The sequence below is a fragment of the Caenorhabditis briggsae genome (assembly GCF_000004555.2).
Source record: "Caenorhabditis briggsae complete genome, chrX, whole genome shotgun sequence".
In the NCBI taxonomy this organism is placed as follows: domain Eukaryota; kingdom Metazoa; phylum Nematoda; class Chromadorea; order Rhabditida; family Rhabditidae; genus Caenorhabditis; species Caenorhabditis briggsae.
In genome coordinates, this window is record NC_013491.2 from 12,332,361 (window position 1) to 12,357,132 (window position 24,772).

The following is a 24,772-nucleotide window of genomic DNA, read 5'->3' on the forward strand; positions in this document are numbered from 1 at the left end:
ACAAGCCATTTTGTGAATTCACACTCCAGTTTGTGAATTCACACTCCAGTTTGTGAATTCACAAAAAAAAACTGGAGTGTGAATTCACAAACTGGAGTGTGAAGAAACGGCGCTGCTTCCTTTGAACATTAATAATCTTGTCAAAATTGATTGTTATACGATAAATATGAGCATTGAAGACCCTTGTATTTTGTTTCATTTCGTCATTCAGACGCTCACAATGAGAAAAACGATTGTATGTACACATCGCGGCTATGCGAAATGGATAGTTCCAAAACAGTTCGAAATCAGAAATTGAAAATACCTTGCTTACTCAATCAAGCGATCACTGTATCAGAAAGCCATATGTTTATTGCGAGCGGATCCTTGACGGAGACAGCATCTCATGGTGACTAGCATCCTCAAATCGTTTTCATTTTTCAACCCAAAAAGTTTTTAGCTTATAACTCCTGGCTTGATAAAATTCTGGAGAACATTTGGAGAGCTAGTTGTCTAGCCTATTTTCTCTTCTTGCGGACAAGGGTTCGTTTGTTCCCTGAGAGTTAGAGGAGTTTCTAGAGTGGGACTTCTGATCCTGACTTCTGATTTTGATGGGTTTACTGCTGGGTTCACAGACGGTTGTCTTTCGACGTTTTCATGGACGAAAAATGGAAATGGGCCGCCACTACGAAAGTAACGAGCAAATACACATATTTTATTGGAATATTGTCACTCATTGCTTTCTTGTGAAGGCTTCCTGGTGTATTTGTGAGTGCCTATAAAACTTGCAATTTGTTTATATTATTCCAGTTCCACTACGGATGCACAACAAGGTCTAATTTATTCAACGATTGTGTGAAAATTTGAAAGACCCATCTTTTCTAAAAAATCCCATTTTTCCTGAAAGAGCCCATTTTTTCGGAAAGGACCCATCTTTGCCGATAGAGCTGGATCTGTTTTGCCATAGTTTTTTTGAAAAACAAGAAGCGTTGTTGAACTTGGTTCATATAGATTTTTGCGGTTTTGATGAAAGAATGAATACAAATACTTGGTTAGATTAGAATGAAGCATTTCAGAAAAATCTGAGCTTCTAAAAAACCAATTTTAACAGCCTACTTCAAGGTTCAACAATGTTTGCTCCTCTCTCAAAACACACCTACCCTCTCTATGTAGTATGCGCATAGAATTTTTGATCTGATCAAAAGCTAAATATAATTTTTTTTTAATAATAAACCTTTGTTGTTTTCTGTTTTGCAGGAAAACAACAAATTGCTAGTTAAGTTATAATATCAGAACACAAACTGACTGTTATCCGGAGTATATAACCGTTTCTCATGTCCCGTAGTTCTCAGATTCGATTTCAACCTAAAAGATTGAATAAAAGTGAGAATACGCCTGTGATTTATCTAATTATACCTTTGTGAAGAACTGCACTGACTCATTTCCGCTGAAAAATCTGTTGTCTTGTTATTTTCAAAAATGACAGAAATGGAGATATCCGCTAGTTTCCTCTTACTCAGCAATATATTGCAATTCGTTCCTGCCTTAATAGGCGCTCTGATCAACTCATACCTTTTTTACAAATTTTTCAAAAAAGGAGTCAGAAGTGGTTTTTACAAATTATGTTTACTAAAAACTATTCCTAATTTTCTTGTTTGTGCTGGATTTTTGTTCTGGGCCGTTCCACTGGGCTTTTTACAAATTAGAAGTGAAAGGATACCCAGAATCATGAATGTTTTAGTTGCACAAGTTTGTGGATCATTTTCTTATGTACTCGGTAACAAATTTTTTCTGCAGAGTTTGGTAATTTCATTGTTTTTCTTAAGGACCACTCCTGTTGACCTCAATGGCGCTCAATCGTTTTGTTGCCCTCTATTTCCCAGTATTTAAATCTTCCAATTCAAAATTGCCTGTCACAAGTATATGGATTACTGTTTGCATTATTACCGCAGCGTGCTATGCAGTAGCAGGTTTGCCAGGTACAGCAAAAAATTTATTTTCAACTCCTCATGATTGAGATTTCAGAAGACTGTGGTTATATGTTCCTTCCTGAAGAGATGTTATGGATATCTGAAGAAGGAAAATGTTCTGAAATCGAATATGATATTCTTTTATATTTTGTTTTTGTATGTTCAATTATTTCAAATACGGCAAATTTGTTGACGGCCGGAAAATTGCTTTTCGATAAGGTCTCAAAATTTAACTTGATTTTAGAGTCACCATTCATTTATAGGTCGCCGGAATAAGTAACACCGATGCCAAACTTCGACGGCGAACGTATATAAAAAGACTGTCGCAATGTTTCATACAAGATTCTCTTCATTCAATTGACTCTATTAATACAACCTATACCTACAAACTTGACGAGTCATCTCTCTGGTTTCAGTTCATATGTTTTTCGTTGTCATTCGTTGTTATGCACATGCTAGATGGGTACTGTTTTGCTTTTCATTTTAAAGAATATTTTCGTTCTCATTTTCAGATTTGTTATGTTCTTCTTTCATACTGCTGTACAGCCAATGTGGCTTCGAAAACAATCTTCAGTAAAAATTATGGTGTCGGCAGCTCGAATTACTTGAATCGTACAGTAATAACAGTTCATAAAGATTTTCTTCTTGTTCTTTGAGATTTGATCCATCGCACGATATCACGCGAAAATATTTGTATGAGCATGATGTGGTTGTTATTTACAGAATCTCATAGATTGAAATTTTAAAGGTTATTTCTGACGTTTTTGAGTATAAATCTAAGCATTGAAATTCTAAAAATACGGTTTATTGGAGTTTAAGTTATATACATTTTCAAAAAGCATGATTATATACAATCCAAAAATTTACATTCAGGAAATACAGAACTCTTTGAAATTCTCTTTATCTTCTCATTTCCGGAGCTCCTTTTCCGAAAATGATGCACTGATCCTGAAAAAAATCTGAATGTTTCAATTAATCGTGAAGGATGACTTACATCAAAGGATTCCACCATTGTTGAGTTAGCCGGACAATTGAATGCTTTTTTGAAACCAGGATGTTGAACAATAGCGTTGACACGAACGTTCCACGGAGAATGACCATCACCCAAACGCTGCTTTTGGCTTCTACCCTATACAATTTGCAAATTTTCTTGAATATGACTAGGAAAACATACACTGCAAGCAACAAAAGCAGTAGAGTAGAAAAAGAGTTGTTCCATTGTGATTGAACGATATTCTTCGAGATTTTGAATACGGATATACTCCTCCTGAATTTCATTAAATTTCTTAAATCAAAAAACACTAAATATCCCCCACATCCATTCTTCCTTGATACTCTTCTTCGAACAAACTGTATGCCAATTGGAGACCTAGCATATCAGATCCATTCTCATCAATTTGATTGTCTGCAGCACCACATGACTCCTAAAACGAATCATTAGAAAATTTGAAATTGGAAAATGTATTCAGACCTCCACAAAGTGGTCACAAGTTTTTTGATATTGGTTTTGAATACATTGCATCGACTCATTGGAGAAATACGGAATTAACTGTGGAGCATTTGCGTTTTCGATCAGAGTGTGACTCAGCTCGTGGCCAGCAATAAATCCTACGCTTCCAAGCTAAAATCTTCATGGTCGTTTGAAAAACATTTCATTACTCGTGCTCACCACTCCTGCAGATTCTCCAACATTTTCTGCCATATCATAGAACAGTTGAGAGAAACTCAGTTTCGGATGAGCATTGAATGCGTTGTAAAAAGTAAAGAAAGTCAAATCAGGCTCATTTTCAAATGACGCAAAAATAGACATGAGCATACAGAAAGTTTCAAAGTCGTGTTCGCGTTTTGTGTCTCTGAGACATTTCAAGTAATCCTGCTCAAGTTTCATTAAAAACTGCAAGTTTTTCCGCATGGAGTCTGCGTAGTTGTCGTAGTGGTGAACTTGTAAAGTTTCTTCAATTATTGCCTCGTCAGCGCCGTTATTAATAGCCCATTCGGTTTCCTAAAATCAGTTAATTACTTTAAATCAAACTTTTTTCAATTACATTGACCCAGCTTATCAATTTCTTTTGCATTCTCTCAATTAGGTGATTTACTTTCGAGACTCCTTGTTTGGACTCGCCATCAAGTAGAGCATTAACCCCATCCAATCCATATTTAGCGATACGAAACTTCTTTTCCCAAAATTCGCTAAGATTCAAAAACAGAAAGTCAATTACTACTGTTGTTTTCAATTTCTCAGAAGCACGTGTGCAATTGTGATCTGATGCAAGTGCGGATAGACATCCTTCGTACTCACAATTTGAGCCGTCAAATTTGAATACATAGTGCTCAATTTGCTTTAAAAAATGTAGCAATTCTTCATGCTTGACGTGTGTATCTTCACATCTGAAAATTTTTCTGTATTCATAACTAAAGCTATGCATTCCTACTGAGCCAAGAATAATTCACCAATAAAATTGTTTGTCGATGTTAGTTCTCTTGATGGTGTTCTCATGAGAGTTTTCTGGAAAAAAAGTTACAGAAAAGTTAAAAAATGCTATCACTTCGATTTCCAAATTGTTCCAGATAGCATCGACTGACTTGGCTTTGATTCGGAAGAAAAGATCTTCGTATGCAGTTTCAATTAAAAGATCACGGTCGGATCCAATTGGGCAAGCATGACGGTAAAAATTATCACAAGGATCTTTAGAATCGTCGACTTTGCTGAAATGACATTTTTTCAAAATTACAAAAATAAACTATTTTTTTTTACCGGAAGGCTTCTCGAATCACATCAAACGCGGCAACTGCGCTGATGAGACTAATAAAAGTTAATATTTTCATTCTGGACAGATACTGGACATCCCATCTCGAGATTGGTTAAATACTGTTTTGGGTAAGAATACCTTTATTCATTGAATAATGGAGGAAAAGTGTTTTCATTGACACAATTCTACCTTTTTGTTAAATTATCAAAAGGAGCAGAAAACTTGGTGGAGTTCGAGTCTTTTTTGTGAATGGAAAAATATTTATTAAACATAATTTAGGAATTTCGTCATGATGAGGACATAATTGAAAATTTGATAAAATGAAACTTTTCAAAAAAAAATTGACACTCATATGTCAGAAAAATAAATAAAACTGGTCTGAATGGATACTTCTAGAAATCCGAAAAATTTCAATATAACAGAAATTAATTCTCGAAACAGATCCTAATTGAACACCACCCTCTAATAGAACGTTCTCTGATAAGGGAACCACAACAACTCGTCAATTTAGATTTTGATAAAAATTTCAGGGTCGCCTATCTAGACACCTCTGACAAACTTAGAACACGCTCGCCAGTTTCAGCCGAGATATTTCAGTCCAGATTTTTAGTACTGACACATTCCATCACCGAAATCCCTACGAGAAAAGCTTAGAGAGCGCCTAACATCTAACCGCGTTTCCAATCTGCGGAAAATGTCGGCGGCGTGGTGTTGGGGATGTGTGGGTCCGCAGTGACTACAGGCTGTGGTTCGAACCCCCTTGTGGTTTTTTCTTTTTTATTTCTTTTTTCCTGATTTTGCGACCTTTTCTTTTTTCCTGATTTTTGCGAGGATCCTTTTGGCATACTTTTCAAGTTTTCATCGATCCTTGGGAGTAAACACAAAATTTAGAAAAATGTTTTTAAACAAAATTAATGAAAAAATTTTGTAGTCTTCAATCACTGGAATGTAGGAGATATAGTCTTGTGTTCATGAGAAGTTTTGTAATTGTGTTGGTAAAGAAACGATTCCAAACTGATTCAAGTTTTTTAAAGACACCATTCATGTTTTCCCCTTTCTAGTGTGAGATTGTCAACTTTGAACTCATGAAAAAATAAACCCGAACTTTTCGATTCGTAAAAAAACTTTGAACAATATTAAACAAAAACCGAGTTTTATTTTCTGATTTATTGAGTTAAACAATTTTATAGCATTTATTTTTTTGAATAGGTTTACTTCTAAGAATCTTTGATTTTACGCAAATCCCGTGAAGATCATGAAAGCAAACTTTATGATATTGTAGATTTTGATGTTTAGGATCACATCAAAAAAATACGGTACAAATATGAATACGTACTTATAAATTACAACGAGAACATTTCTCTCTTATTTTTATGTTTTTTCTTACAGATTAAAAACCTTCACTATCAATTTATCATGTTTCATTCAATTCATAAGTAGAGAAAATAATGAAAAACTAGTATCATTAGTAATTAAAGTTTCCTTTTGTGTTGTGGAGCTTCGTCTCCGTAAACATTGCACTTTTTCTGAAAGAAAAGTGAATTTAAAAAATCATGGCTTTCAAACCTCCAAAGTTTTCATCATTCTGCTATTCGACGAGCATTGGAATGCTTCTTGGAATGCTGGAAATTGTACAATCACGTTTGCACGTACATTATTTGCAGAATGACGTCCACGTGTTCTATGTGACGGAGCATTCTATAATAGGCATATTTAAAAAATCCCCAGACAAAAACTTACATCGCAATGTATTAATGAAGCCGCATAAAAAATAGTTGCTGATATGTAACGTTCCGATTGTTCATTTTGAGGTATTGATCCTAAAATTCAATTTACAGAATTTAATGAGTATGATGCATTATGTGCACTCTTTCTTTGTAAGTTTTACGGAATAATTCATGAGCTAACTGATAGCCAAGAATGTCGGAGCCATTTTCATCGGTTTGATAATCGACCACCTCGCATGATTCCTGAAACGATTGATAGCTTCTAAAATTTTTGAAGTTTCATTTACTTCTTTGAATTCTAAACACGTTCTGTTGTACTGATTTTGAATACATTCGATGGCTTCATCAGAAGATGTGGGCAATAAATAATGGTCTTGTGATAATTCAATTAAAGAGTGACTCAGTTCATGACCAACAATAGAACCAACTAAACCAAGCTGAAAACATTAACAAAAATTAGACTCAGTTCAAAGGCCTATGTATTTACCCTCACAGCAATTTCTTCTGATCCTGAAGCAATAGCGAAAAAAGGGAGACCAAAGTTTAATGCAGGATGTCCATTCCTTGCATTGTATCTTGTATTGAATGGTCTATAGTACTCAAAATTGGAGTTTGTGAACTCAGCAGTGGATAGAAGACAAAGTAACGTCGCATCTCCATTGAATTCGCTAGAACATTTCAAAAAGGTTTGTTCCAGTTTCATTAGGTTGTTTGCAATTGCTCTCAGTTGAAGTCCGTGATTTCCTTCAACGTGAATCTCTTCAGCAACTTCTTTGATAGATTCGACAACACCATAATTATGTGCCCACGGTGTTTCCTGATTTTTCGGAAGATTAAAAGTTGGAGTTTATCACTAACCTCTATCCAGCCAACAACAACATCAACCAAATCAGACAATATGGTATTCACGTTTTCTATATCTTTTGTCATATTTCCATCAAGAATAACGTTCACGATTCTAATTCCATATAGAAAAGACTGAATATAGTAATTTAGAAAATACTGAATTTCATAAAAGTCTTCGTGGAAAAAATTGTCCACTCGATCTTGGAAAATCTCCAGCGAACGAGTACAACTGTCATCTTTAGCAAAACGCATGAAACATTTGGATGAGCGACATCTTGTTGTATTTGTTTTCATTGCGATCTGTTGCACTTTCAGCAAAAACTTGGGAAGATCTGGGTCTTGTGATTCACATCTGCAATTGAACTTTAACGACTTTTCCTTCCAAAAATATTACAATGCAAAAAATTTGTTGTTCAAATAAGTTGACATGGAACTCCCAGTTTCTCCGAGATGCAAGTTATTCAATGCTTTCTGAAAATCGTACTTTTTTTTTTGAAATTATACAGAAGTTTACCATAATCTTCAGATTTTCGCAAATGTTCTCTTTTTGGAGTTCTATCATTTTTTCAAAGATTTTATCAAATTTTCTTTTTCCCAGAAAACCAGATTCTGAGCTCCTAGGGCATGACGATAGAAGTCTTCACAGGGATCAGAAGACTGATCAATTGAGCTTAAAAGTTTTTTTTTTCTATAAATTAAAAATTACATAAATTAGACTCACTTTAAATCATCACGAATAAAATCGTACGAAGAAACCTGATAAACTATTAGGTTGGCGGGAAAGTCTTTGTCACTTTTTCAATAGTTTATTTCTCAAAGAAAAAATAACCGAATAATTAATTATATTGTCCATCATATCAACAACATGTCTCCAACGTTCCCTCAATTTATGGATTCCATTGCGGTAGAATCCAGCCGGGCGTGAGGCAAAGTATTGTTTGAGTGCCGCTTCGACCGCTCCACGGGAATTGAAGCTTCTTCCTTCGAAGGCACGTGTCATATCGCCAAATAACCAATAGTCGGAAGGAGCAAGATCAGGAGAATACGGGGGGTGAGGGAGAACATTCCATCCATATCCCATCAGCTCCTGCTTCACTTGTTTCGAAACATGTGGGCGAGCGTTATCATGTTGATAGTACACTTTCTTGTCTTTCAGGGCCGAACGGTCGACTGCTTTCTTGAGGTTTCGTAGTTGAGTAGTGTAGAGGTCTCCAGTTATTGTTTTGCCCTCGGGCAGAAGTTCCCAGTAGATGGGGCCGTCCACTCCCCACCACACAGAGAGCATAACTTTTTTCGGATGAAGGTCGGGTTTGGGGACATCCTGTGGGCTCTCTCCTTCTCCAACCCACTGGGATTTCCTGTGGTGATTATCGTAGAAGACCCACTTCTCATCTCCGGTTATTAGCCGGTCCAGCCATCGATCGCCCGCGTGGAGAGTGAGAAGAGTAATCGAATCGTCGACTCGGCGGTCAAGGTTGGCTTGAGTCAGGTGATGAGGTATGAATCGACCAAAAAGTTTTCTCATTCCAAGAGACTTCAAACCTTCAAGGACTGTGCTATGGTGAACTCCGAATGTGACAGCTAGTTCACGGCTAGATTGAAATGGATCCGATTGCAATGCGTGCTTCAGCTTGTCCAAATCCAACTCACGGGGTCTCCCAGAGCGATCCTTTTCATCGAGCGAGAAGTCATCTTTTTCGAAACGATGGAACCAATTGCGAATAGTATTGTAGTGAGGGGCATGTGTGTTGTACACATTCTTCAAGAAAGTTTCCGAATCCTTCATCGTGGTGTGAGATAGGAAGAGGTAAATCAAAACATGTCTGATGTGAATAGCAGTGGGAACAAACATATCGTTTCAATTACAGATGAGGAGCAGGGAAGGAGATGGGGACTTGTTTATATGGAAGGTTCTTATCACCTTGTTATTCACTAAAGTCGATATCATACACAGCCTCCATATACGAGAACAGTGATTAAACAAACAGAGTGACAAAGACTTTCCCGCCAACCTAATAAAAACAAAACACTAAAAATATACCAGGACTCAGTCTCATTTTTTGGCTTGAGGTAATAATGAATAGGTTTAAATTTTTATACAGTTTCCTACTTTTGAATAACTTTTCTTTGTGGTGAACTTTCTATATATGAAATTTTCAATATTTTGCGGGCCTATTCTGGTTTATTTGTCCTATTTTATGCTCTTTTGTGTCATTGTCACATTCTAAGAGTTTTTCTTTGAAGAATGTATTCAAAATTGACCATTTATGATCAGTTATGAACTTTTTTGATGTTGAACAAGTGCAAAAAAAAACAGAGAAAAAGAAATTTGAAAAACCTGATATTTATAAAAATTTTAGACATTGTTGGATTATCTGAAATGATTTAAAAATATGAAATTTTGGTTTCAGGTCACTGTTTAGACCTGTAGTTGTTTCCTTTTGCTTTCTAAAGTTCTTTTCATACATACCATGATAGTTTCTCTTTCTTACTCTGAGATGTTGTTTTGGAAAAAAAGAAAAAAATATATTAGTTTTGAATTTTTTTTGAAAGACGCAAAAAAAAACAACACGAAACATGAAAGACAATAAATTAATGCACCATCTTGGTTAGTTGAGCTGGCGATAAACTGCGAGAAGAAATGTGTGAGCGAGGTCCAGGTGAAAAGAGGATGTATAGACAAAAAATAGAAAAACTTTAGTATCCAGGAGCGGTTCTTGGGTTTGGGCAGTGATTGCATGGTCCTGAAGGCCCACGGGCTCCAGCTGCTCCTGGCTTTCCGGGTTCTCCAGCCTTTCCAGGTTCTCCAATAATTCCTTCCTCTCCCTCTTGTCCAGTTGGTCCTGGTGGTCCTTGTCTGCCAGGTCTTCCTTCTGGTCCTTGTGGACCATCAGATCCAGCTGGTCCTGGGGGTCCACGTGGCCCTGGTGGAGATTTCTGCTCCATTGGGATCCCGTCTGGTCCACCCTCTCCTTCGTCTCCTGTTTCTCCAGGTGGTCCCTGGAAAAAATTATGTGAATTATGACTCTTGTTTTTTTTCAAAATTACTCTTGGTCCTGGTGGTCCAGTTGGTCCAGGCATGCCTTGTCTCCCAGGCCCAGCACTTTCTCCTTGATTACCAGGAATTCCAGGCATTCCCTTGAGTCCTGGTGGTCCAGGTGGTCCTGCGGGTGCTGGGAGACATTCAAAGCAGAATTGGTCAGCCATGTTATAAGTGTCATCAAGATGCATATCAGCTCCCGGATTTCCATCAGGTCCTGGTCGTCCATCAGCTCCATCATGACCATCTTGTCCTGGTGATCCAGGTTCTCCTGGAGATCCAAACCCACAACCACAGCCTAAAATATAGTCAAAAAATCAAAGCAACCCATAAATACTAACATTGCTGGAAGTTCTCTTCTTTCTTCTCCACCCTTTCTTCTTTGTGCTCTGTGACTTCTGGACTTTTGTATTGCATCAACGGTACCGAATCATAGGTTCCATAGCTTGCAGAATATCCACTATATGAGCTTTCTCTCTTCAGCCTGAGACCCGCTCGTTTTTGTGTTCTTGTCAACTCTCGGATAACTGAATCACGTTTTGCCTGAAAAATTTCTTTCAGATTAAACATTTTGATGATCAATTCTTATGATATTCATTTTTGACAGAACAACAAAGGACATTTTCAATATAAACCATCCCTGTCATGTTATCCTAAACCAGTCTTTCCTTTTTTCGCGTATATTGTGGATGTGTATGGAGGAGTCTCTAGTTGGGAGGTGATAAATGACAGGGAGGGGCGTTCAGCGACTATCATTGTTCTTTTCGCCCCTCACGTTTTTCTCTATTCTTTTTTATTGCGAGAAACCGTGCGATACGGGTGGCGAGGGATATGGCATAAAGCTTATAGGGGAGAAAAAGAGACAGATTTCGGATGGCGCCGCCAGGAAGTGATAAGGATTGCGCGAATGTTTAGTTAGAACGATGATGATGATGATGGAGGTGATGATGCGATTGGCAGCGGATCAAATAGGCGATGAGAAACAATGAGGGGAACGTGAAGAAAGTGGAAGACGAATAAAAAACGTTTCGTATTCGTGTGAACAACCTATTGGTCTATGGACAGGTAGGTGGGAGAGGATATTAAGCTAATTGATTCTACTATTGATTCTACTATTACGTAGCGTGCTAAGCATGCTTGATCCGGTGGGGAGAAAATGGCTAAATGAACATTTTCCTTCAACAACAAATGAGATCAGAAACTGCAGAACCATTAAACAGATTTCTGAATTTTAAGCTAACAAACTAGAATTATTTCATTTGTAAGCTTATTTTTTTGAAAATCTGTTAGATTATTGTGTTTGGAGATCTTATATGATGTTGAAAAATTTTGAAAAAATTAGCAGATGCTGTTTTCTGATATCGAGGCATATTCGAAACTAAGTTGAAATAGCTTATCTGCAGTATCCCAAAATAACATGTGAGGAAGAATGAGATTAAACATTTCAACCTAGCATAGGACTTTATTGTCATATCGGCATACTTATCGAATAAACCAATTTTGCAAAATTACGATAACGCAATTTTCGAGTTTATTTTGTCATTCCCATATTTTGAAAAAGGATTTTCTAGCTAGCATACTTTTTAAACATTATAACATATTTAACTATTACCAATATCAACAATGAAAAAAGTAACAAACCCTGCAGAAATCCGCTTCACCCTGAAGAACAGTCTCGACCCGTTGAACATAGTTATACACAAAAGGAACAGTCAAAACACAAACGATTGCGGCGCCGATGGAAAGTGCGACACCTGAATGACTTGCACTTTGAAAAACCAATTTAGAACTTTCTCACCGATCACAGCCATCCGTCGAAGGCGTTCAGCTTCGGCCCTAAGGGCTGCCTCCTCTTTTGGGTTTAGCTCCATACCTGAAGCTAGTGAATGAATATTCAAAAGTTAAAGGAAAGGTTAAAGATATTGTAGTTCGTCGAAAAAAAAAAGAACAAGATAAAAAAGGGAAAAGCTTGTGATGGTTTTGCGGGGGCCCTTTGCTATGTCGAGGACAAATGCGCGTGTAGTCTTAGAAGGAAGAGGCGGGAAACGAGAGAGACGTCGTCGGAGGGATAGTGACGGATACCGGTTGATCCGATAGACGTTCGTTGATGGCCCACACCGCCCTGAGGCAGCGCTCATCAAAAAGATATTGGCACGCGAGGCAACTTTTTCGAGAAGTTGAAAATGTTTCAAACAAACATTGGTCTGCGCCAAAAAGTTTGTTGAACGAAAATGGGAAACACAGGCCGCGGCACACTTTTAGACAGAAATCGAAATCGGAATACCGAAACGAAAGTGGCGTTTACTATCCGAGTACTACTATACAAAGATGAGACGGGGGTGTCTATGTATTGGAACATTCCTTCTCCATTTCTCGGTTTCTTCCTACCAAAAGCCAATGGCTCGTGAACTAAATAGGAAGAGAATGTCTGCGAAAAAAGTTCGTTTAGAAAGTGAAGTGAGGAAATGAAGAAAAAAGAAGAAAAAGAAGTGACACGCCTAAAGTGTTTCACAAAATAATAGAAAGTGCGAATGGGTGTCAAGACTTGACACATCTTGAAACATATAATCAAGTTTAGACCTCACTGACCGGCCGAGAGATCACAGTTATTCATCAAAAACAAGCATGCCTAGAGAAGAACAAACTATACTTTGAATCAACCGAATATCTCTAAAGACAATAAAATTATATAATTCATGGAACAAGTTCCAACCAATCCGAATATAATCTCCACGTCTCTCTATTCCAGAAAACTCGTCAAAGAAGAATCTCATCACCCAATTCTTTGCCGTTTTGTTTTATTTATACCTTTCGTGAAGTCATTTTCAAGTCATCAAAAGAAAGGATGCCGCCTAAACAAGTCCCAAGAAAAAAAAGGGAAGAAAATGAAAAAGAAACATTTGTAGAATGGCAGGCGGAAAGGGATGTGGTGATCGACCAAAAAAGAGATACTGCTAGACGGAATGATGACCACGAGCGTGAAATCCATTAGCTGGTTCCTTCTCGGGATGACTATCTCGACAGGTGTTTTTCCAGTCCCTCATGTTCATTTCTACCAGCAGAAGGCAACAAGCCGCAATTTTTCGCTTTGGTGAAGTCCACGATTTTTATGTAGAGTGGTTTAGCTTCACGTAACAAAATGAAATTGAGGATGACCGTTATTTAAGAAAAAGTTGGATTTAAATAAAATCTATTTGATCTAAAAAAAACTATCAGGCATAAAAAAGAAATGTTTTCTAACTGATCAAAAGGCACTGAACGCCGTTACTAGATATATCCACCGTTTGTTGTATATGGTCAAAAAACATGATCCACCCACCTCCCACCCCGTTTCTTTTTTCCCCTTTTGATGCCCGTGAAAATGCCGCCAATTGGCATATTCTGTTACACTATATCAGGTTATGGCGGAGGAATGAAACAGTGTTCGTTAACAATATAATGAAATTATTCATTTGTATGAACGTATAAAGACAGTTTGGTAATTGATAAGATTGTTTTTCCATGTGGAATGCTTCTCTGACTTCACTTCCTGTTCAGAAACAATTCCAGATCTTTCAACATCTTGTGATATTTAACGACACCATCATTCCAGATGTGCAAAAGCTTCACAAAAAAAGTCTATTCTGGTTTTCCGGATCAACAGGTGGTGGTATTTCGATTAGCCGTGGAACTACTTTCGCGGTTGCGACTTTCTCTTCATTAGAATTCACTTCCTCAACAAACCCACTTTGTAGGAAACTAAATGGAGTAAAGTGTAGATACTTTCAGTTTGGTAACATTGAAATAGTATTCCAGGTTGCTTATAAATTTCTGAAAAATGACGGTTAGCAAACATAAGAGCGTCTCTGAAATCGCAAACTTTGTAAACTGGAATTTCGATATGGTAATTCCAAAAATTTAAAAGCCCAAATTCCTAACATTCTCAGAAACAAAAATATCAATAATTAAAGCCTGATCTTGAGACAATGAACATCGAAAAATTAAAAGCTCTCCAAGTTTTGAAGTGTTTTAAAAATTCAAAAATTAGAATACAATCGAAAATTGAGACGTCGTCTACTGAAATGTAGAACTGCTAAAAATGAGACTTGAATATTTTAATCTGAAAAAAGTTTGCCGTTTTAATTTTCCAGTTTTCTAATTTAATCTTTTTTTTTGAAATTATTTATGTATTCCGAAAATCTGGAAAATCTGAAATCTGAAAATCTGAAAAAGTAAAAATCTGAAGAAGTTAAAATCAGAACAGTGAGAATCTGAAAACCTGGGAAGTCTGAATATCCGAAAAAAAAAATTGAAACCGAGTTTTGAATGCAAGTTTATTTATTAACACATTAGCTGGCGAGAAGTTTATCAGAAAATAAAATGCAATGGATTCGTTGTCAGTAAAATTTTTAGTCGGGAAAAAATACTGTCTGTCAGATGTTCGGGATGAAAGAAATGAATTTCAAGTGAGCACCCCTACAGGGGGTCAAGTCAAATACAGTACTGGCCATAAAGAATGCGACAACTTGTTTTTTGACGATAACTTTTTGAAAACTCAACTTTTCAACTCGAATTTTTTACTGTAGACACATTGGAAAGTTACGAAAACTTGCGTACTTGGAAATTGCATCATCTTGCAAACAAAATTTTTTTTCAATTGTTTTCTTTTTTTTTTCATTTTGCATATTTTTCATGATTTTTGGTTTTTTTAAATAAAGTTGAAAGACAACTAATTGGAATTAGTTTTAGTTATTGTTTTATTGTTTTTCAGATATGGTTAGACCATTCGGGAAAAAATCCTTCTCTGTGGACGAGCGAAAAAGCATTGTGCGTGGTCATGAACTCGGCGCGCATCCGAAGATACTTGCAACTCAGTTTAGTTGTTCTTCCAGCCAAATTTACCGTATTCTGAAGAAAAATCGAGATGATGTGAGGTTTCAATCAGCTTTCTCAACTAAATTTAACAATTTAGAATGGCGTTGTTCATCGCCAATCTCCAGGAAGACCCCGAACCACTTCCAGAAATATGGATCGGAACATTTTGCGCGCATGCCGAGAAGATCCTAGACGCACATCTACGGATATTCAAATTTCTGTGACGTCTCCAAATGAACCGGTACCATCGAGAAGAACTATTAGAAGACGTTTGCAGTTGCTGGACTGCACGGACGAAGACCAGTCAAAAAACCACTCGTCAGTTTGAAAACCCGAAAAGCTCGCGTTGAATGGGCTAAACAGCACTTGTCCTGGGGCCCCCGTGAGTGGGCAAATCACATCTGGAGCGATGAATCGAAGTTCAATATGTTCGGAACTGATGGTATTCAGTGGATTCGACGTCCCATTGGCTCCAGGTATGCTCCACAGTACCAATGTCCAACTGTGAAACATGGAGGTGGATCTGTGATGGTTTGGGGATGCTTCTCCGACACTTCTATGGGACCATTGAAGAGAATCGTTGGAACCATGGATCGATATGTGTACGAAGACATCCTGGAGAACACAATGAGACCATGGGCAAGAGCAAATTTGGGCCGATCGTGGGTGTTCCAACAGGATAATGACCCGAAGCATACTTCGGGTCATGTCGCCAATTGGTTCAGACGTCACCGTGTGAACCTCCTAGAATGGCCAAGTCAATCTCCAGACTTGAATCCCATCGAGCATATGTGGGAGGAGCTGGAACGCCGCCTCAAAGGAGTCAGAGCATCCAATGCCAATCAAAAGTTTGCTCAACTCGAAGCTGCTTGGAAGAGTATCCCGATGACGGTGGTTCAGACGCTCCTGGAGTCGATGCCACGTAGATGCAAGGCTGTTATCGATGCGAAAGGATACCCAACGAAATATTAAATCACTTTTTATTGTTACCTTTATTTTGTTTTTGACCTCCGGTGTTTCTTGAGCTTCTTTGTATAGATCTCCAAAAATGTCATTTTCATGAATTTTCGAAAAAAATTAATTTTCAAAAAAATTGTAGCAGAATATTAAAACCAACTTAGCCTAAAAGTTTTTGATAGTGCTGAAAAAATCTTACCAAAAATTCGGATTGAAAAGTTGAGTTTTCAAAAAGTTATCTTCAAAAAACAAGTTGTCGCATTCTTTATGGCCAGTACTGTATGACCCATACCGCTCGAAGCTTGAACTTGAGATTTAAAAAAGAGTGCTGGGGTTTTGTCAAATCGGAGAACGAAAAAAAAAGAAGAACTGGCCCAAAAACAGTATGCTCCCCTACAGGGGGTCAAGTCAAATATGCAACCATACCGCTCAAAACTGCTTTGGGTAAAAAAAGATTCAAGGAAGTAGCCTCTTGTCATAATAAGACAGAGGATTGAGTATTTCAAGTCAGAGAGAAAAGGAAGTGTGATAATGGGAGCCTCATGGAGAATAGATTAGAGTTTAATTGAAAAATAAATTTTGAGTGTCAAGAAACTCACTATCCCGGATAAAAAAAATGTTTAAAAAATTGTTGGTAGTGTAACCTGGCTCCCAAATTTGACTTTTCAGTTCAACTCCTCACCTACTGTCTCACTGCTTTAAATAGCGAGCCCCACGAGTGCGAGGAGTAGGTGGAGGTGGGCTCGGAGGCGGCACTGGAGACGTTGGTCGATTTGGAACTGTCCACGACCTTCCGAGTGGTCGATGAAGATGAGTGAGTGTCACCATTTCCTCTGGCTCTCTGATGATGTATCGAGCCGTAAGGCGACGCGCTGGTCCAGATTCCATATTTCCGTGCAACTCCGTGTAGTAATGATGCAGGCCTTTGATGAGGACAAGAGTAACGCACAGTGACATCGTGATTAGAATCACAACGACTAGCGGGCTCTAAAGACTGATGAGTTGAAAAAACGGAACAACTGAAAATCTACTGACGGGTTACCTCATCCTTGATCACGAGCCAGGTTGTTGAGCCAACAAGAGCGATATTGATGATGAATGGAAGAAAACACCCCAGAAAAGCAAAGGTGAGCTTAGGCCTCATTGCTTCTCTCGGGAACAGTCAAGATAGTTCACTCGTATTCTTGGGTTTTTGGGAAGGTTTACAAAAATAAAAAATGATTGAAAGTCAATCCAGGTGTAGGGGTTGGGTCCAAAATAATTGCTGTGAATGGGCGTGTCTCGGTTGTTAGGTGATACATGCGCGCGGCATTTGGGTCCCTGTGATTATCTCAACAAAATTGGGGCTCCCATACCGAAGATTTTATTAGATCTTGAGATAATCGCTCTTGGAGTCTGTGACTTGATTGCGCGCTTCCTTATTGCCTCCAATTTTCTTATAATTTTCTCGACGATTCTTCGATTTGAGCACAAAAACCAAATATTCAACACGATTATTTCACCAGGTTATGCAATCAATACAGACAAAAGTTATCAAGTTTGGGAACAGATACAGTATCTACACTTTCTGAAGTAGCTGCACTGCAGCATCGGTTTCCGCCGTCCTGTCACTGTCTCCTTCAACTGGGAGTGTCTTCAGGGTCACATGCTGAAATATATACTTGATTTATAGAGGGCTACTGTAACTCTGCTTGCCTTAGATTCTTCAACGGGTAGAAGATAAACAGCGTGGATCTCGTCATCCACAAACTTTGAAAGGATTTCAGCACGTTTTTCGGAATTTTCAGTTTCACAATAGATCTGAAAATTGGCAAATAAAACAAATGAAGATTACACTAATCGCTCACTTCAACAATAGCTTTGTTTCCGATGTGATAAGTGGCATATCCAGTGAGAGTAGAGAACAGACCAAGATTAGTGGATAGAAGCTGAAATTAGAAAGCAAATTGTTTTCTTAATCCTCGGCAAGAAATTACGTCTGCAATTTTCTTATTGATATCTTTACTGCCCTTGACTCCTTGAAGCTTGAACCATGATTCGGAAACAATCGGTGCCCAATTTCTGACAATCAGGAAGAAGATTATTGTGGCTCCAATAAAATCACACTCCTAAAAAAGAACTTGATGAAATTATCAATCAATTTTCGATCTACCTTCCACACTGTGTATGAAATACAAACGGCGATAAGTGCAATGCTATTAGTGAGCACGTCAGTCAGCTGGTCTCTCATCAAAACTCTGATTTGGTTGTTCTCTCTTTTTCTGAAAATCTATGGACTGAGAATTGATTAGAAAAAAAAGATGAAACTCACAATAGACATACGAAAAACAAGAATATTTTTACTAGAATGTTCACGACAATTACAAGAATGTGAGGAAGTCCAAAGTCCGGTTCTAATCTGAAAATTTGAATTGAACTTTTTTTTCAGTTTTCTGCTTATCTACTCACTTTCCTGTAATTAATGCATCAAAACTTTGAATAAAATTTACAAACGCCAAAGCCATCATAACCACAGATGCAGTGAGCTGAAAATTAATGGTTTCTCAAAAAATCTTGATTCTCTTAACTCACATTAGTTGTAGATTCTGATGACCTTCCTCTGGGGTATTCTGATTTTTTTACTCGTTTGTCCTAAGATGATTGATTGTCTCATAAAAGTAGTTGACGATTTACTTACCAAACAAAGTTGAACCAGCAACAAAATGCTGACGAATACATCTCCAAAACTCTCAATTGCAGATGTTCCAATTGAAAAACTGCAAGAAACATATGCAGCGACACCCTGAAATTTTTCCTGTGATTAAGAAAAAATCATAACATACTCACTTTGATAAGAACAAGACCAACGTTTGCGAAATTCACAATTATCATGATAATATATTCCGCTAGCTCCTGCAATCAATAAGAAAATTAAAATTTCCGACTAAAACAAAAAATTGTTTACCTTTCTGCTGGTCATTTTTAACAAATTCAATGTAGAAGGCGCTCTTGACGATGGCTAGAAGTAGTTTTTTTGTTTTTCAAACGGTTATCAATAAGGAATTCACAACCTGTGGGAGCGCTGGAAGACTAGCTGTTGACACTTTTGTTGCTCCCGTCTCTTCGTTTTTGTCCACACTCATTTTTGAATCTATAAATAATTTTTATTTCAAAAATTCAAAGTGAATGAAGTAATTGGCTCGAAAAGTCAAGAATAGAGTGCAAAGTTTTAATTTTCTGATAGAATGTTATGATATCAAATGGTCAGGCTCTCTCGATCATTTTCTTTTTCCCTCCTATTATTGACCTTATCAGCATATGACAATATTCATAAATATCACGTTGAAAATAGAGGGAAATTTAAAAAAAGAAATTTGAAAACTTATATTTTATTATTAGATGTAGGGCGACATAAAAAATATTTCAAGTCCACAGCCATGAGGTCAGTAATCTGCTTATTTTATTTTATTTTTTGCGTATATTCAAAATTTCAAAAAATTATGACAAAAATGCTGATCAAAATTATGTCATCCAAAATTATTCGGTTGCAGAATTTTACGCATGCAATTTCCCGGTGGTCCGTGAAATTTCCAAGCCGCTCAAAAACCAGCGAAATTCCAAGAATCAGTAATCATAAACTTTTGGGCTTGACTACTCCATTTATCGGCTACGACAGAAAACTGAAAAATGACGACTGAAAACTATTTTTTTTAGAATGGCTCCATAAAAACCGAAAATCATATAATTGATGATTTTTGTTACCATCTGTTATCTGCTTGAAAAAATGTGATAACAGAACATCGAAAGAACAATAGAACTCATAAATTTTCCAACATCAAAAAATGTAGCAAACTCATGAAAATTTACAAAAAATTGGTTAGAATCGATAACAGCGATTCGAAATTTTTGAAGCCATAAGAAGAAAGGTTGTTTTCAGTAAACATTCAAATAACTCAATCGATTGTTTTCCATAGTTGTTATCACAGAAAATAAAGCCATTGACAGCAAAGAGACACAACGGTAACAGACACCGAAACGCATTAGGAAACCCGAGGAAAATTGGAGGGAAGAACATTTGGTGTGTGGTGTTTTAGACAGTATTTCGTTATAAGTCGGTTTAAAATGAGTGTGTTCTGTAAAAGTTCGAAAAAGAAAGAATTATGAGATTCAAATGTGAAAGTAAGATGATGAGAGCCGTGAAAATGAGTAGATCATATGATCATTTCATTTTGCGAATCTGTCCCGCTTCAAAGGTTGTTCACTCTTCGATTAACAATTTTTAGTGTCATCACATATTTCCAACCAAACGGATTTGAAGCATCGAACTGAGAGGAAAAGAACAAATGCCATATACGGACAACAAATAATGTCTGCGTCCAACTAACAAGCAATTTCTGCCGGACATTTGATTCACAATAATCCACAATTGTTATAGTAGCGTTCAAAAGCACAGCGGATTTTAATTTGTTGAATATAGTTCTGGCTGATGTCACAATCTTTCTACTACTGTAAATTCACAAGATTTTATTAAGAATGTTTGAGATTATTCTTGAGCAAAACAACGGAATGTTATGTTTGGAATATTCATTTTTAGGAATGGAGCCGAGTCATGAGTTTTCATTTTAGTTTCCAAGGTTTCCATGGCTTTCATGATATTTTTTTTGCAAAGAACGGAGTGTTGTTAATAAATATTACTTTCACAAAAAAATTGAAAACATTTTGAAATTTCAGATGTTTTGCAAACACGGAAAACCAAGGACTACCGGGTCTTTGAATTTTCAGCCTCCCCGCCCGGCCTGACCAGCGTGTCGGGCCTTAATTTTTTGAGTATGCTAAAAATCTCTGTCCCTCCCTTTTTCAACCCTAAAGTTTCCCTTCCTATAACAACACTTGACACCAACAACAATGTGCAAATTGGATCATGTCACTATTATATAGTATCTTCTCTTTTCTTAAAGGGCTTTATCGGTTAATTGATCTTGGACCAAATACGATGACCGGAAATTGACATGGGGAGGAGAGATGGGGGATGGGCAACAGTTAAATTAACGAAAAGCGGGGAGATGAGCACACACGGGGTTATTGATGGTTATCTAGATGAATGAAAGACGTATTCGGTCTCATCCTGAGATTGGTCTTCGTTTGGGAGATGAGTTTCGGGTCAGGTTTGAATCCAGGAAATCTACAGATTTCTGTTCAATGAGAAATTGCGAAAATACAAGAAACAGTGAATCACCACAACAAACTTTTACTGAAACAAGGCTAATTTAAAGGATTTCGATGCTACTTTAAAGGAGGGTAGACATCAAAATTTTCAAAATTTTCATTTTTACTCAAAAGATATAACTCTGAAGTATAAATATAGCTATGTACTTAAAAACCTGAAAAAAACGCTTCAAGGACGAAAAAATGCTCTTTTTTGTCACCCTAATTTCTTCACTAGCTTGCTGCTGCGGCGTCGCTTCATAATGTGAAAAACGCGATGGTCGCCTCTTACACGCGTAGTATAGTGGGTACGCTCTAGGCCAGTATTCAGGAGGTCAGAGGTTCAATCCCTGCTGGTGTTTTTACTTTTTTCTTCCCTTGTTTCCTTCGGATTGAACTTTTTGAACTCGGAGTTTCTGAAGGGCTACCAGCGTGCCGCCGAGGCCTCGCTCCGAGGTACCAAAATCAGTTGAAAATGAAGAAACTTGTTTTATTATGTTAACAAATAAATTATGAAAAAAACTACAATTAATTTTTAGAAAGAGACATAACAATTGAAAAAAAAAAACCAAATAATTAAAACAATCCTCGTGCAGGGCTGGTCGTCGGAAGGTGAAGGAAGCAGTAAAAATGGAGACGTCTCTGAAAACCCCAGTCATAAAACAGTTTGACTGGCAAAATAATCGGTCGATAGAACTTTAAATTTACATAAAAAATTCACTTTTATATGGGTTTTATAATAAATAAGAAAAAAGAGCTTTTTTAATGTTTGAATTCGTTAAAAAATGAAAAAAATAAAGTCGGGAAATAAAAAAATGAAAATGTTTGCGCGTGGGATTGCGTGCTTTAGGTGCGAACACCGCGACGGCAAAATACACATTCCCTGAAATTTTCCCCGAAATTTTTGTTGTCTGCCCTCCTTTAATGTTTGAAAACAGTGGAAAACAGTGAGCAATTCGAGAATTCAGAAATTTGTTTTATATTGGATTGATTTCGAAAACATTTCCATAACATCATACTTATAAAAAATAAATGAAGTTGCGTCTTTTTCTCTATCTATCTCTCTGTTTTTCCGCACATTCTGAAAAGCTTGAGAATTGAATATAAGTTTTTTTGACTTTCTAATAGAGAGTGAGGAGCAAAGCAACAAACGAATATAAACTAGGAAATTGCAGAGGAGTGCCAAACAGGTTGGTACGACTAAAAACAAAGGAGTTAACAGTTATTCACTTTTGAAAATCCCTGATTCTGACTTTGGTACTTTTGTTTTTGCACAGGAGTTCTGTAAATTTATTTTCGAATACTTTTTTTTTTGATAGAATCCCTAGAAGCTGTAATAGGAGGGTCTCCAAACTTACAATTCTGAGCTTATATATCTCGGTTTGTTTTTTAAAATCTGTTAACTGATCAAATGTTTGTTATATTATGATAAACAATTTATTAGTTGATTACTTTTTCATATATTTTACATGAACCTAGATAAATTGATATGTTTTTCGATTACAGCTATAACGGCAAGTAACGAATTCCTGAAATCGGAAGACGTAAGTAATTTTAGATGTAATGTCGAATCATTTGTTCCGAAAATCTTGAATTTCCTCGTTCTATCTGAAAATATCAACATTCGGATTGGGCCTTTTCTAGGAATAATTCAAAGTTCGGTAATTTTGTCAAAACATGTTTTACTGACCGACCCACATTTCTTTCCATTACCCATTTCAACGTGACAGTTATGAACTGTGTTTCAAAAGAAACGACGCAATTGAAATGCATCCTATTGAATGTTGTTTCATACCTTCAACCGTCTTCAAAGGATGAAACATGTCACATCAGTCCGAATTGAGTGATTGCACACCTCCATTTCTCACAATGAATCGTCCACAATTAGTATTGTGTGTAAGTATTGTCAAGGCGATGCCGACGCCGACGCTTTGAGGTAAACTTCCGGCTCATGCATTCATCAGTCTTTTTTTTCATTTACCACAACGAGATTGATAGGTGGTCTGTCGGAAATGAGATTTATTGACGGAGAAAATGGAAAATCGGCACTGTTATGAACATACCTAAGCAGATCTTTCGTTCAGAAAAAAAAAACTGATTAGCTAAAAGTTTTTTTTTCCATCTAGAAAATACATGTGTTTTTTTCATTCTCCTCTCGTGTCCTTCCTATTCTTGGCATATGTTTCATTGAAATTTTACATCAACTCTCAATATTCTAATGAAACGAGCTTGCTAATCCGTGTTATACATTATGAATAAGTCCTGAGAATAGGAGGGGGGAAGGGTCGCGCGCCGCGGGTAGTAAAAAGCTTTAGATAGTTTGCGATAAACGTGTGAAACCCGAAAGAAGACTGATGATGAAGGGAAGAAATTGTAAGAAAAGAAGAACGAATTCAATTTGCGATCCCTTGTCTGCCACTGAATAATTCATCGAAATTCACAGATAGTTTCGCCGCTTTCAAGTTTTCTTGAGATGGAGTTTTCAACACCTTTTTCCGATTACACTTCTCATACCCATCCTAACCATATAAGAATACAAAGGAACAAAAATTAAGGGGGATCACCTGTCACGGCCCTCTCCACTGTCCCACCCTTAATCCCAATGGCAGCTGAGTCACTCATCGCCCATTGTTGCACTGAATTCTCATACAGTTCCACGTCACCCGGTGAAGAGTCGGTTGCGATGAGTTATTGTAAAGAGTGATGGGTTAATCCCACTTAAAGCCTATTGGATACGGTTAAGTCAGCATGCTGCTGTCTACAGGAAGAAGGTAGAAAACAAAAAAATCTAGGAATATATATAGAGACATGGAAAATTGAGCATGCCTACTCGAGCATGTCCAGAAAAGAAAAAATGAATTTTACTCCGAAAAATCTAAAGTCACATCCCATTATTCATCAATCTTAAAAATTTTCAATACAGCGTGGTTGTTTTTTCAAATGAAAATATAGAAAGCATACAAATTCAGGACACAAAATTGTCCATATCATTACAGAGAGAGAATTGAAAATTCTTTTCATTTCGGCTACATTAATTAAAATCATGGAATAGAACTTCAAAATTTTGTTTCCACTCTGAACTTTTGTGAGAAAAGATCATAGTCATACATGTGATTTTTCGAATAATAGAGAATCAGTATGAAGTTTACTGACTGTCTTAATTTTTCACACCAGCCTAAATTCACTTTCAGTCCCTCGTTCATATTCATCTTGGTTTTTCCCAAACCTATAAACTGGCAAAATGATCAACTCATGAATATGAATACAGCAATAAAGCTGATGCTGGCCCTATTATTTTCCCTATTTCGGACCCTTGGTGGTACGGCATACGGTAGCAGAATAAGTGCCCGCCCCGGAGGCCGTCTTCTTCGTTCTCCCTCTATTCCGACAAGCCCCACCTCCTTCCTTCACCCGAGACGTGGGCCCCCCTCTCTCCCAGCCTCTCCTTTGCCTCCCCGTCTCGTT

The 24,772-nt window shown here is 37.2% G+C and overlaps 6 protein-coding genes across 6 annotated transcripts; 1 reads left to right on the top strand and 5 right to left on the bottom strand.

Annotated features, from left to right (window-relative positions):
• Positions 1-1,458: 1,458 nt before the first annotated feature.
• Positions 1,459-2,558, top strand: CBG10916 (the record flags this gene model as incomplete). Its single annotated transcript, XM_045239893.1, has 5 exons — positions 1,459-1,756; positions 1,806-1,958; positions 2,005-2,105; positions 2,213-2,412; positions 2,462-2,558. 5 exons carry the CDS (start codon positions 1,459-1,461, stop codon positions 2,556-2,558), a joined length of 849 nt encoding a protein of 282 aa, XP_045094404.1.
• Positions 2,559-2,849: 291 nt separating this feature from the next.
• Positions 2,850-4,775, bottom strand: CBG10917 (the record flags this gene model as incomplete). The annotated part of the gene is made up of 10 exons (XM_002644913.1): positions 2,850-2,897; positions 2,944-3,078; positions 3,124-3,216; positions 3,266-3,373; positions 3,421-3,570; positions 3,619-3,951; positions 3,995-4,337; positions 4,382-4,455; positions 4,496-4,655; positions 4,705-4,775. The coding sequence occupies 10 exons, from the start codon at positions 4,773-4,775 to the stop codon at positions 2,850-2,852; spliced, it is 1,515 nt and encodes a 504-aa protein (XP_002644959.1).
• Positions 4,776-6,171: 1,396 nt separating this feature from the next.
• Positions 6,172-7,834, bottom strand: CBG10918 (the record flags this gene model as incomplete). The annotated part of the gene is made up of 9 exons (XM_045239894.1): positions 6,172-6,225; positions 6,266-6,397; positions 6,440-6,519; positions 6,588-6,669; positions 6,714-6,863; positions 6,914-7,243; positions 7,285-7,624; positions 7,667-7,743; positions 7,787-7,834. 9 exons carry the CDS (start codon positions 7,832-7,834, stop codon positions 6,172-6,174), a joined length of 1,293 nt encoding a protein of 430 aa, XP_045094405.1.
• Positions 7,835-9,969: 2,135 nt separating this feature from the next.
• Cbr-col-173 lies at positions 9,970-12,183 on the bottom strand (the record flags this gene model as incomplete). The annotated part of the gene is made up of 5 exons (XM_002644915.1): positions 9,970-10,272; positions 10,321-10,610; positions 10,654-10,855; positions 11,954-12,066; positions 12,111-12,183. The coding sequence occupies 5 exons, from the start codon at positions 12,181-12,183 to the stop codon at positions 9,970-9,972; spliced, it is 981 nt and encodes a 326-aa protein (XP_002644961.1).
• Positions 12,184-16,813: 4,630 nt separating this feature from the next.
• Positions 16,814-17,267, bottom strand: CBG10922 (the record flags this gene model as incomplete). The annotated part of the gene is made up of 2 exons (XM_002644916.1): positions 16,814-17,110; positions 17,166-17,267. The coding sequence occupies 2 exons, from the start codon at positions 17,265-17,267 to the stop codon at positions 16,814-16,816; spliced, it is 399 nt and encodes a 132-aa protein (XP_002644962.1).
• Positions 17,268-17,681: 414 nt separating this feature from the next.
• CBG10923 lies at positions 17,682-19,245 on the bottom strand (the record flags this gene model as incomplete). The annotated part of the gene is made up of 11 exons (XM_045239895.1): positions 17,682-17,771; positions 17,804-17,923; positions 17,971-18,051; positions 18,100-18,231; positions 18,276-18,384; positions 18,435-18,521; positions 18,572-18,648; positions 18,695-18,754; positions 18,801-18,905; positions 18,950-19,015; positions 19,174-19,245. 11 exons carry the CDS (start codon positions 19,243-19,245, stop codon positions 17,682-17,684), a joined length of 999 nt encoding a protein of 332 aa, XP_045094406.1.
• Between the last annotated feature and the right edge of the window lie 5,527 nt (positions 19,246-24,772).